General features: G+C 53.1%; 2 protein-coding genes across 2 annotated transcripts in view; both read right to left on the reverse strand.

Moving 5' to 3' along the window:
• LOC104693510 (protocadherin alpha-C2) overlaps nucleotides 1-14,900 on the reverse strand; it is a 92,297-nt gene extending 77,397 nt beyond the window's left edge. The window contains exon 1 of the mRNA XM_039559909.1: nucleotides 12,380-14,900. Coding sequence (XP_039415843.1) covers nucleotides 12,380-14,833 — 2,454 coding nt within the window. The 5' untranslated portion in view covers nucleotides 14,834-14,900. The remainder of the gene's footprint in view (nucleotides 1-12,379) is intronic.
• LOC120410720 (protocadherin alpha-6-like) lies at nucleotides 3,917-12,373 on the reverse strand. The gene is given in 3 exon segments (XM_039559517.1): nucleotides 3,917-4,168; nucleotides 6,508-8,799; nucleotides 8,801-12,373. Coding segments are annotated over 3 exon segments (2,721 nt in total). The 5' UTR covers nucleotides 8,978-12,373.
• Nucleotides 14,901-17,394: the final 2,494 nt, after the last annotated feature.

Genomic DNA, 17,394 nt, shown 5'->3' on the forward strand with positions numbered 1-17,394 from the left:
ACTGACAGTCAGATCACCCCCAGCCACAGATAAGCTCCCATCCAGCCTGCCAAAGCAGGATCGGGATGGCTCGGGTGGCAGGAGAATATGGGAGGCTGCAGCAGTTCAATTACTCGTAGAGAAATAAATATCAGCACCAAAGAGGTTTTGCATTTAGGACATGCCCAGGAATTGTGGGGAGAGACGAACTGGTACCACACAGAGACTGCAGATCATGAGTGGAAAAAGATAACATCAAAGCTCTCTGCTCCCCCAGCTTTCCACACGGAGGGAACTGCTACCAACTGCACCCCAAAGCGGGTACGAGAGGGGAGAAAATCATTTCAAAATACCCTCCTGGAAAACCTTCCTGGAATGATCTTCAGTAGCAGTTTATACAGATGGGCCCTGGCAGCACCTCCATCTCCTCTGCTTCCAGCTTCTTTCTGTGAGAGCTTGTTATGGTGAGATCCTGATCAATCAAAAGCAAGAGGCTATAAATGTGGGACAAGGACAGATCTTAACCCTTCTCATACTCATTGCATTTCTTTCTACAGCTGAGAATTTCCAGGCAAGTGAAACAGAATGTTTCAATTATACATAGTATATATAGGGCCTTTCAAAAAGGGAGAAAATATGGAGCACAGCCAAAAATTGTACATTAAATTAAAAAAAAAAAAAAGTCAATACATCTGTTTGCATCTTCACAACTCAGCAAAGCCTCACAGTGAGGTTCTCATCCTGGCACACTGGAACAGATCTTGGTCTGCTCCAGCACAACTGCAGATATGATTTTTTAACTCCAGGAGGTCCTGGCAGTACCTGAATGTTGCATTTTATGTCTGCTGCACTGATGCTACAGAATCTCTTACAGCTTGGGGGGAAGCAGGGGTGGTGGCAGAAGGCTGAGAGAAAGCTACAGAGCTGCTGCTGGGCACCCACCTTAATTCACACAGGACATAAATCTGTTCAGTAACCCACTGCACGCAGTATACAATACAATTACTCATGGTATGCTGCTTACCCCTTTTTCTTTTCTTGATTGCTAAGTGCAGAAATACCCAATTCCTACCCAATCACCACAGAATTGTCATCCAGACTCCCCCCGCTCCCAATCTGTCCTAGATTCCTATTCTGCGACGATGTCATCTACAATACCTGAGAAGTTGCTGGGTTTACTGCTCTGTAGTGATGCACAGTCATTATAAACACCCTGAACCAGTGCAATAACACCTATTAAAGTCACAGGAAAGAATTATATATTTTCTTAACACTGACCTGGATAAATCCATCTGTCCGGGAAGAGCTGGAAAGCCACATGTTGATGCCTCAGGTGCACACACAAGTAAAACACACAGCCTCTATCCACCCATCTGTGACTCAGTTTACAATGAAGAAACCCAAGAATTTTGGACTCAACATCCTTCTGTTGAGCAGACAAGCCCCCTCAAAGGCAGATTTTCCTCAAATATAATATTGGAATGACAAGCTGTAGTTATTCATTTTGATTGCTCGACATACTTGCAGCGCTAGCAGAAACTGATCAATGAATGGCCAAAACCAAAGCAATTGCACATTTGCCTGTAAGATGTACTCACCTTTGGAGAAATATCCAGCAGCCTACAATGGTATTAGTCTTTATTCCATTCATTTACTACTCATTAACCATGAAATAAGTTCTTCATCTTTCTGCTACATCTCTTTGATTTTGCAGCATTGCCCCGTGCTTGTTTACAGGACTCTAAGTGAACCTGCCTTCACTTTGCTTTGTTTCTAACAATTTTAAACCTTACCACCCTGCTTTAGTATTTTGGCATAGCTTGTCCTCTTGTCATTTTCCACTGTGGACAGTGATGTGTCAGGCAGCTTTGCTCACCAGAATGTGCATGTTGCCAGCACCCTCTCGACACCCAGATCCTACCATGCTGCCTTCCCAATCCAATGCATGAGTGTCTGATCCACACACCACTCAGGTAGACAGCTCTGGGTCACAGCCAAGATCCAGCGCTTAAAAATATTAGATATCGAGGGCCAGTTACAACACAGACACTGCTGCCATGAAGGGAGTAACACAGTTGTGTCACAGGGGCAGAATCTAGCCTTGCCCATTGTGTGAAGCCACTGCTCTGCTTGGCTGAGTCCCAGGCATGTTTCTCCCTGCCTGTTTGTGCTTTCCCTTCCACATCCAGCTCACAGCAGTCTCAAGTGTGCCTTTATACACAGTGTCCCTACTCACACTCTTTTGGGGCCACCCTTCCACCTAATCCTTCTTTCCAGGGTCTCCAATCTCAAAAGTCTCCTCTCCATTTCAAGTCACTTACCCTAATTACATTATTATCCTGTATTAAAGTATTGCGTTGTATTAAACACTTTTAACATAGACATTTCCCTTGGTATCACAGCAGACAATCAGACCTCTGTTTAAGCCCCCTCATCTTACATTTGCCTTCAGTTTCCCATATCCAAACCATTCCCTATTCCCTTCCCTCTGCTGGACCCATTCTTAGAGCAAATTTGACCCGACTCATGGAGGAATTCACGTTTGTGATCCTTCTGAGGTATCATCCACTTCTACACGACCCCTCATCGTGTCTCACTCCCTAACGTGTTCAGAGAGCTCTTCCTCCACGTTCCTCTGCCCGCCAGGCACTTGCACTTACACCGCCTGGGAGCGTACTCATTCTCCCTCCCTGTCTTACATTTTCAGCCAGCCCTCCCCTTTTCCTGCAATTAGACCTCGCTACTCCAGCCATGCACGCTGTGCTCAGAACAATGGTGGCTGCCAGAAGAAACTGTTAAACCAGCAAAGGCAAAAACTAAAGGCGAAGAGCAGAACCGGTTTGCGTCGTGGCTGCGGAGCACGCAGCTGCACCACACGAAGGGACACTCGTGTTTGAACATCATCATTTCGTCAGCGATGATTTAAAGGCGCTGTTTCCGCGGGCAATGCATCTAAGGCGGTGACTTCGACGGAGGTTTGCAGGACACGTCCTGCTCGATACTGGGGCTTGGGAAAATCCCAGGGGCGCTCACCAGAACTGAGGGGCGCCCATTGGTGCTAAATTAGGGCACAGCACTTCAGCGGGAGACAGCAGGGGAATCCGTGAAGGAGAACGGACAGAACAACAGCTCTGCTGCTTCTCCTCCCAAGGAAATCGATAAGCTCCGTGCGGCGGCAGCTGTCCCCGGAGGGCAGCTCCAGCCCTCACCGCCGCCTGGAAGGACCACATGAAAAGCTCGCACAGTAATGAGAACCCGACAATAAAGAGGGTCTGCCTGCGAACGAAGGACGACCGGACTTCGGACCGAGCCAAATCACCAGCGCGGAGCCGCCGACGGAGGTGCAAGGACCCCGTTATCACCTTTCACACGAGAGGAAGGACGGTGGTGCCCCGGCGACCCGAAACACCGGGCTCCTCCTGCTCGGGAGCTGCGGCAGGCATCCCGGCTGTACCCTGCGGGCGCCCCCCACCCCACGCTCGCTCTCAGCCCCGCGCTTCTCCCGACGGACGGGACGGACAGAACTTTTGGCAGCACCGCCGGGCTGATCTGCTTTTTTCCCGGCAGCTCTGAGCCCCTCTTCTTTGCCCAGGCAGGCTGTGCCTGCTGGCAGAGCGAGCAGTGGTGTCAGGATGCCCTTCAAAAAGCTCGCAGCTGCTCCTTGGGGACGCGGGAGCAGAGACGACTTTTAGCTATCAGGAGCTCGGAATAACAACCTCCCTCACATGCAGACGATTTCTAGATTCTCACTAAAATCCTCATTGCCGGCATCAAGCCACAGAAACAGGGACCCCACTACATGCTGCTCAGTATATCGCAGGCAAGAACTCGTCTCTTTAACACGAGGACGCAGATCGGTCTCTTGACCCCCAGTCAGAGACCACCGGACTTGACGGAAGCTGCCGGGGAGGACACCAGCGACAGCGGGTGCGGGGGCTCAGTCCCGCTCGTGCGGCAGAGCGGCTCCGAGCCGAGCACTCGGAGTCTCTGACAACTCCTCCGAGGCAGCCGTGCCGGGCATTTCCCTGTCTATAAAATCCCGTTCGGATGCTGCAAAACAGCCTCCGGCCACCACGGCGGAGCAGGCGCTGCAGCCGCTTCCCCTCCGCCTCTCCCGCTCCCGGAACCACCGCAGAAGCGCTCGGCAGCGCTCCCGGCTGCCAGCCCCGCCTCTGCTGCCAGGATTGCACTGTGTCTGATAACATCGCGTTAATCAGCATCACTCTCCAGAACGATGTGCGGCGGCAAGCAGAGCCTGCGCTTGCAGCGACTGCCAGCTCTGTACGAAATTGGCATCGTTTATTCTAGAGCCTTCTGTTAACGGCTCCTGCCCAGACTATACCACGAAGTAAAAGCATCCACGAGGTGTTTTTAAAGTTAAGAGTGCTTTATGTTTCTAACAGAAATATTAAAATACTTTCTTGACTGTGTACGTCTATAACAAACCCCGAAAAGATCTTCAATTCTTTACTACAGTCAGAGAACCCAAGGGGAACCGAACAGAAGCCAAATCCTCTCCTGCCCCAAACGATCGGCACTAAGAGACCCCACATCGCCCTTAATCATAACCCAAAGAAACGAGTCCCTTCCCACACCTGGACAACCAGCAAATGCTGTTTCTCCGTCTTCTACAGAGATCGTTAAATCTGTTTATAAGCTTAAAATAGAAGTTTTGCCTTTAGAAAATCGTGGTTCCATCACATCCATGTGAATAAAGGAAAGAAGTGACAGTTCTACAGCGCTGGGGTAAACCTTGCTACTCTCAAGTGAAGGTGGTTCACACATAGTTAAGTGATGATGACCCACTCCCCTTCAGCACACGACTCCCGTTCCCGATCAAAGGAGACTAAATAAACAATCCCCAGCAAATACACAAAGAACTCAAACGTAAAGCCGGTACCAAGGGATCTAAGAGAAGAAAAGAGAAAATAATGGGATTTTCAATTCAAATTTTCATTCACATGCTTTTCTATGGCTCCACGAGAGATAACCCCTTCCTACGATACTTTCCGAAAAGGACATGAAGTTTTCAAATTTCGTTGCTGTTTTCGGTACACCTATAAGAACCATCCTCGTAGTTTTGGAAATAACGACTTGTCATTTAAGTTCTTCAGTCCGTGTCCTTCCTCTAGAGAGCTCTATCAGCTCAAAACCCAACCAAGTGTACGCTGTCAAAATAAAAACACCGCGTTTACAGACATCACTGTGTCTTAAAAATATGGGGGTTAACCAGTTGAATTGAATGCATAACACGAAATTATATGAGTACTGTTTGTTCTTATTACCGCGGCAGCTTTACACACTTCGCTTTTAAACTATAGAGTAAATTAAATGAGATAGAAAAGATCTTCTCTTTTTCCTTTAAAAATTGCTTTAATTTTCTGACACTGAACAAGAAACACTGAACATGACCCTAATGTCTTATCTCAAAGAGTGCTTTGAAGCCGGCCGAGATGAGAACCGAGTCAATTCAGTGCCATCAGCGCATGGACAAGATCAGCTTAAAAATAATTTTGAAAACAACCTGGTAATTAAACCATCGCTCCCCGCGCCGGGAAATCGATGAAGAAACTACTGTGGAAACTGTGTTTTATTGGTTTTTTCTGCTCTACTGCTGGGAGAACCAAAAGCTTTCAACCTACCATCCCTGAACTATTGAACACCACACATAGAAATATTCCGTTATAATTTTCCCTTAACCAATTTCCTGCCTCTCTCCACTCCTACCAAGTTTGGACTCTTCTTTCCACAGCGCACTTCTGTACAGATGGGATAAAAGAGACGCCACATCACTGCAAAGAATGAGATCAGGTCGTGGGAATGGCCGATGAGCACCCCCTCCCTGAAACAGTTCTAAATTTGTTCACAAAGCATCCTGGATTTTACTTAATTCCACCCCCACACAGGCACACATTTTCCAGATGGACTTCCAGAGACAGAACAGCACTCACAACCTCCACCAAAATTTCATCCGCTCAGTCCACCCCATAATTATCAACTCATGCATTTCACCTTCTCAAGAGTGGCAAGTCCCACCAATCAGAAAGCTGCTAAATCAAAAAACCAACGAGTGTCTCGGCGCAAATGAACACATCAAATCAGGCGTAAACACACCTGGTTCAAAGATAGAATTACATTCATCTTGAGGGAGGTATTAAACTACTGAATAACGCACAGGTTGAAAGGCGCCTAAAACAGGAAAATAAAATATCCCCTAACACCTAGGATTGTAATTTGACGACTAGTCGGCATTAAAAAAAAATAATAATAATAACGAGGAAAAAAGAAAAATAAAGACCTGGAAATTTTGAGAGGCATCCACGTACTGAGACAATGAAATTTCAAAATATGAACACGCATGTCTAAAGCAGATCATTACGTCTACATCCACCACACTACAAAGCTAGGAATTCATCCTAAAACTCTTGCCACAGTAAAGGTGTTTTAACCCATCGAAGATCCATGTATTACATAAATAGTACGACGGAAGAGACAGAAATTAAAACAAAAGTTTTCGAAGACTCTTACCAGGCTTGAAGCAAGAGGGGAGAGAGATGGCCCCTTTCCAGCAGAACCGTTTTCTGCAGCGGGGCCGGGCGGCGGCGGAGGGAAGTTGGGGCTGAAAACCATGAGGTCGCTCTTGCCCGCGCCGTCCGCCACGCACAGGCTCCGGCTGTGGCGCTGCGAGTACGACCAGCTGCCCACTTCGCTGGCGCACACGAGCGTCGTGGGCCCGGGCCCCGACAGCACGGCCGCCCGCGGCGCCCAGCGCGACGCCCCGTACAGCACCACGGCCAGCAGGAACAGGCTCGACACCGCGCAGATGGCCACCACCAGCCACACGTTCGTCGCCGCACTCGCCGCACCAGCGCCCATCTCCGCGCCCGCCGCCGACCGCGACGACGACGATCCCGCGGCCGCGGCCAGCGCCGCCTCGGCGGCCTCCACCAGCGACACGCTGAGCGTGGCCGTGGCCGAGCGCGCCGGCTCGCCGTGGTCGCGCACCACGATCAGCAGCCGCTGGCGAGGGCCGTCCGCCTCCTCCAGCGCCCGCGCCGTGCTCACCTCGCCGCTGTAGAGCCCCACGCGGAACGGGCCCTTGCCCCGCGGCTCCCACAGCTCGTAGCGCAGCCACGCGTTGTAGCCCGAGTCGGCGTCCACGGCGCGGATCTTCGCCACCACCTGCCCCGCCGGCGCCCCCACGCCGCCCACGCCCACAGCGTGCCCGACACCGACACCGAGCCCGCCGCCGCCGCCGCCGCCGCCTCGCCCGCCACGCCGCCCGCCTCCGGCGCCGAGCCCGCAGGCGGCAGCAGCGCCGGCGCGTTGTCGTTCTCGTCCAGCACGAACAGCTGCACCGTGGCGTTGCCGCACAGCGGCGGCTCGCCCGCGTCCACCGCACGCACCTCGAACTGCCAGCACCTGCAGCTCCTCGTAGTCCAAGGGCTGCAGCGCCCACAGACGCCCGCTCTCCGCGTCCACCGACACGTAGCTCGACGCCGGACGCCACCCGCCGCCCACGCCGCCCTCCCACACCGAGTAGCTCACGCGCCCGTTGCCCGCCTCGTCCGGGTCCCGCGCCCACAGCCGCGCCAGCTCCGCGCCCGCCGCGTTGTTCTCCCGCGCCAGCACCGTGTACACGGCCTGCGCGAACGCCGGCGCGTTGTCGTTCACGTCCGACACCGCCACCCGCAGCCCGCGCCTGCCGCGCAGCGCCGGCGCCCCGCCGTCCTCCGCACGCACCTCCACCTCGTACTCCGACACCCGCTCCCGGTCCAGCGCCTCGCGCAGCACCAGCGAGTACGAGCCCGCGAACGTCGCCTCCAGACCGAACGGCGACGCCGGCCACACCCAGCACCGCACGCGACCGTTCGCCCCCGAGTCCCGGTCCGACACGCTCAGCAGGGCCACCACCGTCCCCACCGACGCGTCCTCCGGCACCGGCACCGACAGCGACGTCACCCACACCTCCGGCGCGTTGTCGTTCACGTCCAGCACCTCCACCAGCACCTTGCAGTGACCCGACAGCGGGGGGGAGCCTTTGTCTCTTGCTTCTACAGGGATCTCGTAACTATCTATTTCTTCATAGTCTAACTTGCCTTGAAGACTGATTTCTCCTTTGTTTTCATCGATAGTGAACATTTCTTTAACTTTTGTACTGACATGTCTACTAAATAAATATATAATATCGCTATTGATCCCTTCGTCAGGATCTGTGGCACTAAGCGTGACTAACAGAGTCCCGAGCTCTGAACCCTCTAAGATTTTAACTTTATACACTGACTGGTTGAACTGGGGCGCATTGTCGTTTGCATCCAGCACCGAGATCACCAGCTCCATCGTGCCCGTCAGAGATGGCCGGCCCCCGTCACTCGCCGTCAGCACCAACCGGTGAACGGGAATCGTCTCGCGGTCCAAAGCTTTCGTTAAAATAAGACCTAAAGATGCGCTCTTGTCATTATTCCCCTGATGGTCGAGACTGAAATACTCGCTGGGGCTGAGTGTATAGGAGAGCTGCGCGTTCGCTCCGATATCCGCATCCGACGCGCCCTCCAGCGGGAAACGAGACCCCGGCAGAGATGACTCCGCGATGTTAAGGGCTTCCTCGTTCACACGGAAGACGGGGGCATTGTCGTTGATGTCGGTGACCTCCAGCTGCACATGGAAGACGCGCAGCGGCCGCTCCACCAGCACCTCCAGCCGCAGCGCGCACGGCGCGCTCTTGCCGCACAGCTCCTCCCGGTCGAGCCGCGAGCTCACCAGCAGCGCGCCGCTCGCCCCGCTCACCTCCACGCTCGCCCGCCGGCCCTGCGCCACCAAGCCGCAGCCGCCGCGCCTCCGCCTCGCCCGCCTCCAGGCCCAGGTCCTGCGCCAGACGGCCCACCACCGTGCCGGCCTTGGCTTCCTCCGGCACCGAGTACCGCACCTGCCCGCCCGACAGCGCCCAGGCCGCCTGCAGCACCAGCACCCGCACCACCGCACAACAACGCTCCCCCATCGCTATCGCCTCTGGCCCCGCACAGGTCCCTGCCCGGCTCCCCGCCGCCGCCCGGACTGTCGCCTTAAGGGTTCCGTGGCAGGAGCGGGACGCCGCTCCGCTTTCTCGGCGCCCCGCCCGGGCCGGTCCACCGCATCCTTCCTCCCGCTGACGGCACCGTGACCGCGAGTCGGGGAGGAGCTGCCGCACTCCCGTGTCTCACGGCGCCTTCGCGGGCCAACAGCGGCATCTGGTGTCCGGCCGCGGTCCTTCCGTGAGCGGCCGCTCGCAGCCCTCCTCCCGCCGCCGCAGCGGCTCCGTGCGGGGATGGACTTGCCGTGGCTCCGCCCGCTCGGCCAACGCGCTCCGCGATTTCCCTTCCGAACATTGCCTTCCTCCGCAGCGGTAATAGTTGGTTCTTTTGTCTCCTCCCCTTCTCCTCCTCTTCTCCTTCTCCTCTCCTCTTCATTTTCTCCTTCCTTAAGGTACTTTAATTGAGAAGTACACTTGCCAAAATGTACATAATAATTGAACGCCTGTATTAATCCAGGAATCATACCTAGGAGTATCTTCACTGCATAAAGCCTACCCCACTTCTCATCTCCGGACTTTATCTTCCCGTATTCCTGAGGAGCCATAACTCAATTCCCTCATTTATGTTTTCTTCTTGAAGATATTTCAGCTCTTTCCTCTACAGAAGAAGACTATATCCTCGATCTTCCATCTGCAGAAAGTACTCAGGTCTTCGGAAGACACAGATTCACATGTAATATATTTGGGTCTAGTCCAGGAATGCTAGAAACTAACAGAAATTGCTTACCTTTTCATGGCTTCGTGACAGGGATGTAGCTGAGCAATCCCACACACTCTCCTTGGATTTTGTAGAGTAAATAATACAGTAAACCCATCACATTACAAAGAGTACCTGTGTCTGTCCATAGCAGGACTGTTTTGCCTTCTGAAGTATAGTTCCAACCGAGTAAAGCATCAGCACATACCAATTCCAAAGAGTTTTAACTCCATCAGCGACTCCCTAACTCGATATTCTAAACATAACCAGAAATTAACAGAGCAGAAATCAACTCACAAGGGTGAAATAGCTCAGGGAACCTGAACTCTCTCATCTTTACGTATCAGTAAAGTATTTCTCATAAGTTTTATCCCCCACGTGTAGCTGCACAATGAAGATCGAGGTCTTGGTTATCATTTTTAGGCAGGTAGGCACTCACAGTATGGCAAAACAATGTGTCCATTACCGATGGAGATGAGCTGCTGCAGGACACAGCACAGTCATCCAGCCATGACACAACTGAAGACAAGACAAGAGGTTTGCACCACTGTTCTGGCAAGCCACAGTTCATTTTGTAACATGTTCCCAGGCTCCCACCTCATCTACTGACATAAATACATCAGAGCCTCTTCTCTGCACAGCTACAGCATTTTCTGCTACCCTGCCATGTAGGCCAGGCAGTAGCACAAATCGGATGATTTCACACAGTAGTGAGTTGCTGGCTCTACCATAGGAAGAATTAATTATGCACCCCGAGGTAAAATAATGGAACATACCAAATGCTAAAAAAGTCCATGTAGGTGCCTCAGTAGATAATTTTTAACTACACCTGTTGCTATTCTAACAGCTATCTTGATTTATTTCTAGGTATCCGTTGTCAGGCCCATGTTCAAGGATCATTCTTCAAAATTTCAGGGAAGCAGGACTGAGAAAGCAAACAGGGTTTTTTCCATCCTCTCAAATCCCAGCTGTATTGCCAGTATTTCTGTGTCCATTTCTACGAAGGCAGAAACAAATGAAGCCTGAAGCTTCACAGCATTCTCTCGAAGTAAAATTGACCTTAAGAGACTACAAGGCAGTGAACCACAGTGATGGCAAGAGGCACAGATCCTGAATTATTTGCATTATTTGGGAGCATAGCTTTCACTCACGATTGCCAACACATCTCCTGACAAAGACAAGCTAAATCACTCTGTGTGGAAATCGGGACTTTCAAGCGTCATCCATGTTCATATTCACATGATCATCATAAGGAAAGCACAAATTGAAACAAAAAAAAATCAGTTTATTTTTTAAAGTATTCTCAGGGAAGGGAATAATAAAATTAAATTAAGTAAACACAAATAAATTAATGTTAAAACCCCACAACATCCTAGAAATACAACGCCTACAACTGCTGGGTACATGGAACTACCCAAGTCAGAAACCAAACTGAGGTGCTTCTACAAATACATTAATCCATGAAAACCAAGTCCTCTACCAATATGTCTTTCTTGGTCTAGCACTATGGCTGCACATTTTGACATCTACTTTGGTTCGTGTTCTTCTGCAATTAAGTACCTTACATTAGAAAGTGCATTTAAATCATACTTAGAAGGGGGAAACATGAAATGCATCTGTCTTTTTCATGTCTTTAGTAATTCTGTAGTACCTCACAAACTAATATATGCCATGCAAGGTGAAGAGGCAAGAACGTTACATGATTTCTGTTTCAGAGGTGAATCAAAAAGGAGGTCAGACTTCTGAGTAAGAAAAGACAGGAAAACAGCAACTTACAGCAGTCAAAAGCAAGAAATTCATTAGAACTGCCCCACCTGTACGACAGGGAAATGTAGGCAAGTGAAGATACTCCCTTCAAAATGAAAGTAGACTGGAAGAGGCACTCAGAGTTGTGATTAACTACACAGATGACAGGAAAACCAGACCTAATGACACCAGCAAGGTAAGGTAAACACTGCAGACAGGCAGAGACCTTTATCAGGAATTGTTCCATTTAATAACTCATGAGGGGATCCAGAAAGTCATGGACAGTGATGTACCAAAGATTACAGGAGATATCACCCTATGGAGTAGAGTTATAAAATACAGGTCTGCTGAAAAGAACTGCAGAAAGAATTGATGACTCTGAAGACCTAGTCAGGAAAATGGCAAAATATTTTCAATGCAGGGGACTACAAGGCTGAGTAGACAAGAAAAGAGATGAGGCTTTAAGACAGAATGTGACGGAGTCTGAAACAGCCACTGAAGGTTCTAAAATTACGTAATAGAGAACAAAGTGACATATATATAAACTCCATTCTCAGTGGCAAGCAAAAAGGAATGACTCGCGATATGCTGCAAGACAAAAATATTCCATTCAACTTTCCAGAAATACAGAGTGCACCAAGATTCAAGTATTTTGTAGAGCTCCCGTCCTTAATACAGTAAGGAGAGAAGATAACACTGACATAAAAAATCGTCAGCGGTGACCATTAAAGACCATGAAAACGAGGAATAATGCAACCAGCAGTCAAAGGGTAAAGGAGCACGAAACACGGACCGCCCCCGCACCGCGAGGGCGGAGCCCGGTTTTAAACAGCAACTGCCCAGGGAAGGATGAGAAGGGGCAGAGCGAGAAAGGAAGAGCCACTGACCGTGTCCAGGAGAGCGGAGGGCTCCGGCTGCGTGTCCTTGGCCGCGGGGCCGGGCGGCGGCGGAGGGAAGTTGGGGCTGAAAACCATGAGGTCGCTCTTGCCCGCGCCGTCCGCCACGCACAGGCTCCGGCTGTGGCGCTGCGAGTACGACCAGCTGCCCACTTCGCTGGCGCACACGAGCGTCGTGGGCCCGGGCCCCGACAGCACGGCCGCCCGCGGCGCCCAGCGCGACGCCCCGTACAGCACCACGGCCAGCAGGAACAGGCTCGACACCGCGCAGATGGCCACCACCAGCCACACGTTCGTCGCCGCACTCGCCGCACCAGCGCCCATCTCCGCGCCCGCCGCCGACCGCGACGACGACGATCCCGCGGCCGCGGCCAGCGCCGCCTCGGCGGCCTCCACCAGCGACACGCTGAGCGTGGCCGTGGCCGAGCGCGCCGGCTCGCCGTGGTCGCGCACCACGATCAGCAGCCGCTGGCGAGGGCCGTCCGCCTCCTCCAGCGCCCGCGCCGTGCTCACCTCGCCGCTGTAGAGCCCCACGCGGAACGGGCCCTTGCCCCGCGGCTCCCACAGCTCGTAGCGCAGCCACGCGTTGTAGCCCGAGTCGGCGTCCACGGCGCGGATCTTCGCCACCACCTGCCCCGCCGGCGCCCCCCACGCCGCCCACGCCCACAGCGTGCCCGACACCGACACCGAGCCCGCCGCCGCCGCCGCCGCCGCCTCGCCCGCCACGCCGCCCGCCTCCGGCGCCGAGCCCGCAGGCGGCAGCAGCGCCGGCGCGTTGTCGTTCTCGTCCAGCACGAACAGCTGCACCGTGGCGTTGCCGCACAGCGGCGGCTCGCCCGCGTCCACCGCACGCACCTCGAACTGCAGCACCTGCAGCTCCTCGTAGTCCAAGGGCTGCAGCGCCCACAGACGCCCGCTCTCCGCGTCCACCGACACGTAGCTCGACGCCGGACGCCACCCGCCGCCCACGCCGCCCTCCCACACCGAGTAGCTCACGCGCCCGTTGCCCGCCTCGTCCGGGTCCCGCGCCCACAGCCGCGCCAGCTCCGCGCCCGCCGCGTTGTTCTCCCGCGCCAGCACCGTGTACACGGCCTGCGCGAACGCCGGCGCGTTGTCGTTCACGTCCGACACCGCCACCCGCAGCCCGCGCCTGCCGCGCAGCGCCGGCGCCCCGCCGTCCTCCGCACGCACCTCCACCTCGTACTCCGACACCCGCTCCCGGTCCAGCGCCTCGCGCAGCACCAGCGAGTACGAGCCCGCGAACGTCGCCTCCAGACCGAACGGCGACGCCGGCCACACCCAGCACCGCACGCGACCGTTCGCCCCCGAGTCCCGGTCCGACACGCTCAGCAGGGCCACCACCGTCCCCACCGACGCGTCCTCCGGCACCGGCACCGACAGCGACGTCACCCACACCTCCGGCGCGTTGTCGTTCACGTCCAGCACCTCCAGTTCCACGCTGCAGTGACCGGATAGTGGAGGTGTCCCTTTATCTCTTGCTTCAATACGAAAATCAAATATACTGACTTCTTCGAAGTCCAGGGCTGCTGTGAGGTGAATCTCCCCTGTATTCGGATTGACGGAAATCACATCCCGTCCACTTGGGGGAAGGAAGTTAGTCACAGTATAGGTCACTTCGCTATTACTTCCTTCGTCCCAGTCTGTGGCGTTCACCCGCGTCACCAGCGTCCCCACCTCAGCACTCTCCGGTAGCTTCACTTTATACACTGACTGGTTGAACTGGGGCGCATTGTCGTTGGCGTCAAAAACTGAGATCACCAGCTCCATGGTGCCCGTCAGAGACGGCCGGCCCCCGTCACTCGCCGTCAGCACCAACCGGTGAACGGGAATCGTCTCGCGGTCCAAAGATTTCGTTAAAACGAGTTCAGGTTCAACATTTTGCTCATTCGATTTTTGTAAATCCAGGGAGAAGTGCTCGCTGGGGCTGAGTGTATAGGAGAGCTGCGCGTTCGCTCCGATATCCGCATCCGACGCGCCCTCCAGCGGGAAACGAGACCCCGGCAGAGATGACTCCGCGATGCTGAGGTTTTTCCGGGCGGCGGGGAAGATGGGGGCATTGTCGTTGATGTCGGTGACCTCCAGCTGCACATGGAAGACGCGCAGCGGCCGCTCCACCAGCACCTCCAGCCGCAGCGCGCACGGCGCGCTCTTGCCGCACAGCTCCTCCCGGTCGAGCCGCGAGCTCACCAGCAGCGCGCCGCTCGCCCCGCTCACCTCCACGCTCGCCCGCCGGCCCTGCGCCACCAGCCGCAGCCGCCGCGCCTCCGCCTCGCCCGCCTCCAGGCCCAGGTCCTGCGCCAGACGGCCCACCACCGTGCCGGCCTTGGCTTCCTCCGGCACCGAGTACCGCACCTGCCCGCCCGACAGCGCCCAGGCCGCCTGCAGCACCAGCACCCGCACCACCGCACAACAACGCTCCCCCATCGCCGCCGCCGCCGCCGCCGCCTGTGCCGCTCTGGCTGCCGGCCCCGGCACGGGCCCCGCACGGCTCCCCGCCGCCGCCCGGACGCACCGGCTCTGCTGCCCGGCCCGCGCCGCCCCCCCGCGCTCACAGCCGGGCTCTCCGCCGCACGGGGCGGAGCCGCCGAGACGCCGTTCCTGAGCCTGCAGCGACACCGTGCGCTGCTCCGCCGCCTCACACGCTCCGCCACAGCGCCCGCGCCTCCGCTCCCTCATGGCCATCTCCTCGGCTTTTTCGTCTTACGGTACTTCCTTTTTCTTTTACTTCTTTTTCTTTGTCGCCTACTGTTTCCTTGTAAACATTTCTTTCTTCCTTCCTCTTTCTCGTCTGCATTTCTTTCCATATTTTTCCCTTCAATTTTCTCTATTGAATAATTTTTATTTCCCCTCCTCTTTTCTGCCTCTTTCCTTCTTTCTTCTCTGTCTTCTTTCCTCCCCTTCCGTTTTCATTCTTACCTTTGCCTTCTTCTTCCATCCTTCTCTCTTCTTTACCCCTGCTGGCAGCTCTCCAGTCGCCTCCGGTGCTCCTTCTGAGACCATAAAATTCGGAGTCATCAGCGATAATTACGGGGCTTCCGCTCAGGAACGCGCTGCTCTCACCAAAGGGGGAGGCTTTTGGGGACCAGCTCCGTTCAGTGTCTAGAGACAAACTCGGTGCATGCTGGTCAGGTCTTTTATAATCTCTACTGTTCTTTATTTCTTTCTTTGGACTTGCGTGGAATCCTTCTTTTCTTCCTAATTTGTTCTACGTTTCCTTATGCTATACTCTTTATACACTTTACCTCTTCCCTTTTCTTTTTTTTCTTCCTTTTATCTTTCCTTGTTCTCCTTCACTTTATCTTCTCTTTCCTGCCCTATTTTCTTCATGTCCTTTTCCATTCCCATCCTGGTCTCTCTATTCGTATTTTCTACCTGTATCAAAATACTTTCCAAATGTCTACAGCATGCTTGCAATGAAGGATGTAAATGCCTTTTCGAAAGGCTCTATTCCTCTTGTTTGCCTTGATTCCTCCATTTTTTTTTTCTTTTTCTCTGTCATGGTTCTACCATCTGGAACAGAATCTCAAACCCCAGCTACCGAGATATCTAATTAAAAAGTACACCGAAGATTGCAAACAACCCAAGTGAGTTTCTCATTCGGGAATTCAAAGCCATCACAGCCCAGCACACCAATCCTCCAAGAATGCTGCAAAAACTCTAGGCAACCACAGCACCCGAGCATTTCTCATATACCTTGATGGTATATTCTTCCAGTATAACCAAGGGTTATTTTTCATGACTCATGTTCTGTCTCCCCAGCCATCAAAAAGCCACCAGGGGAACATCACGGCCTTGCCACTGAGAACATCTGCTGCATGCCAAACACATCTAATCCAAGAAAGCCATTAAGGTAATTTCTCCATCTGTCCTTGCTTCCATGTGCTCACCCTGTGCCAGGAAGCAACAAGAAAGGAATGAGAGCAGGCAGTGGTGCTCCAAACCTACAGACATTTCAATCCAGGCAACATTCAGTCGATCCAACATGAAGATACCACGGCTGAACAGGCACCAAAGTACACCTGTCTCTCACACACAGCCTCTTCAGGTACAGGCAACTTACCTGTAGCATCACTGGTGTCATCTTCAGAAAAAGAAACATTTGCAGAACAGGAGAATGGGTTTTAAGGGACATGGTCCCCTAATGGTATGAGCAGTTTTGTCGCATGCTGGACAGAAAAAAAATACTCACATTCATCAAGAGCTTTGAAAAACAGGGAAAGTGAGTAGTACTTCCTTTTGCACTTCTGTCACAGGTGAAGCAGGAAGGACACCTGAAAGTTAGTGATAGTCTCTCAACAGCAGCCTCAGCTCGAGAGAGTGGAAAAATTTTCCCAAGTCCAATGGATTACTGTCTAAACACCTGCCACCTGGCAGCTGCCAATATTTCACCATCTGCATCTCATCCACTGTTGCCAACACTATACCAATGTGAGAGAAGAAAAAAGGGTGAGTGTTCTCTCTCAGACAAGAGAAGAAAACAGAGGAACCCATCCCACTGTACTGAAATGCCAGGTCTGATAATATCTCGAATATGGACACAGTTTCTTCCCCTCCCTAGCAACACCAAGATCAGAGAAATTATTCGGGCAGCGTTCTGAGAAAGCTGACACAATTACACAAATTTCAAAAAGCTTTTGTTTGTCCAACTGATGCCTTTTCCTGGTCTTAAAATCAAGAGTCATACACGGTTAGAAGGGGAAAAGGGATTTTACCTTGGTATTTATTTTAAGGATCCTTAGGTGTACACGTCCAGGTCATATGCATTGAGATGCACCCCGCCGAGTCTATCTCTGTCCCCCCCCCAACATTGGGTATAACATTATAGGTGTTACTAATTAGCAGATCTATCAAAGATTCCCCAATGAGAGGCTCAAGTGAGCCCCCCTCCCCAAGGAACCTTCCCCTGGATGGCTCTATCTTGGTTTACAGAATATGTTCTGGAGAGGACCTTGGGCTCTGGGACACACTGATCCCCGGCTACGAAG

The sequence above is a fragment of the Corvus cornix genome, chromosome 13 (genome assembly GCF_000738735.6).
Source record: "Corvus cornix cornix isolate S_Up_H32 chromosome 13, ASM73873v5, whole genome shotgun sequence".
Taxonomy (NCBI): Eukaryota; Metazoa; Chordata; class Aves; order Passeriformes; family Corvidae; genus Corvus; species Corvus cornix.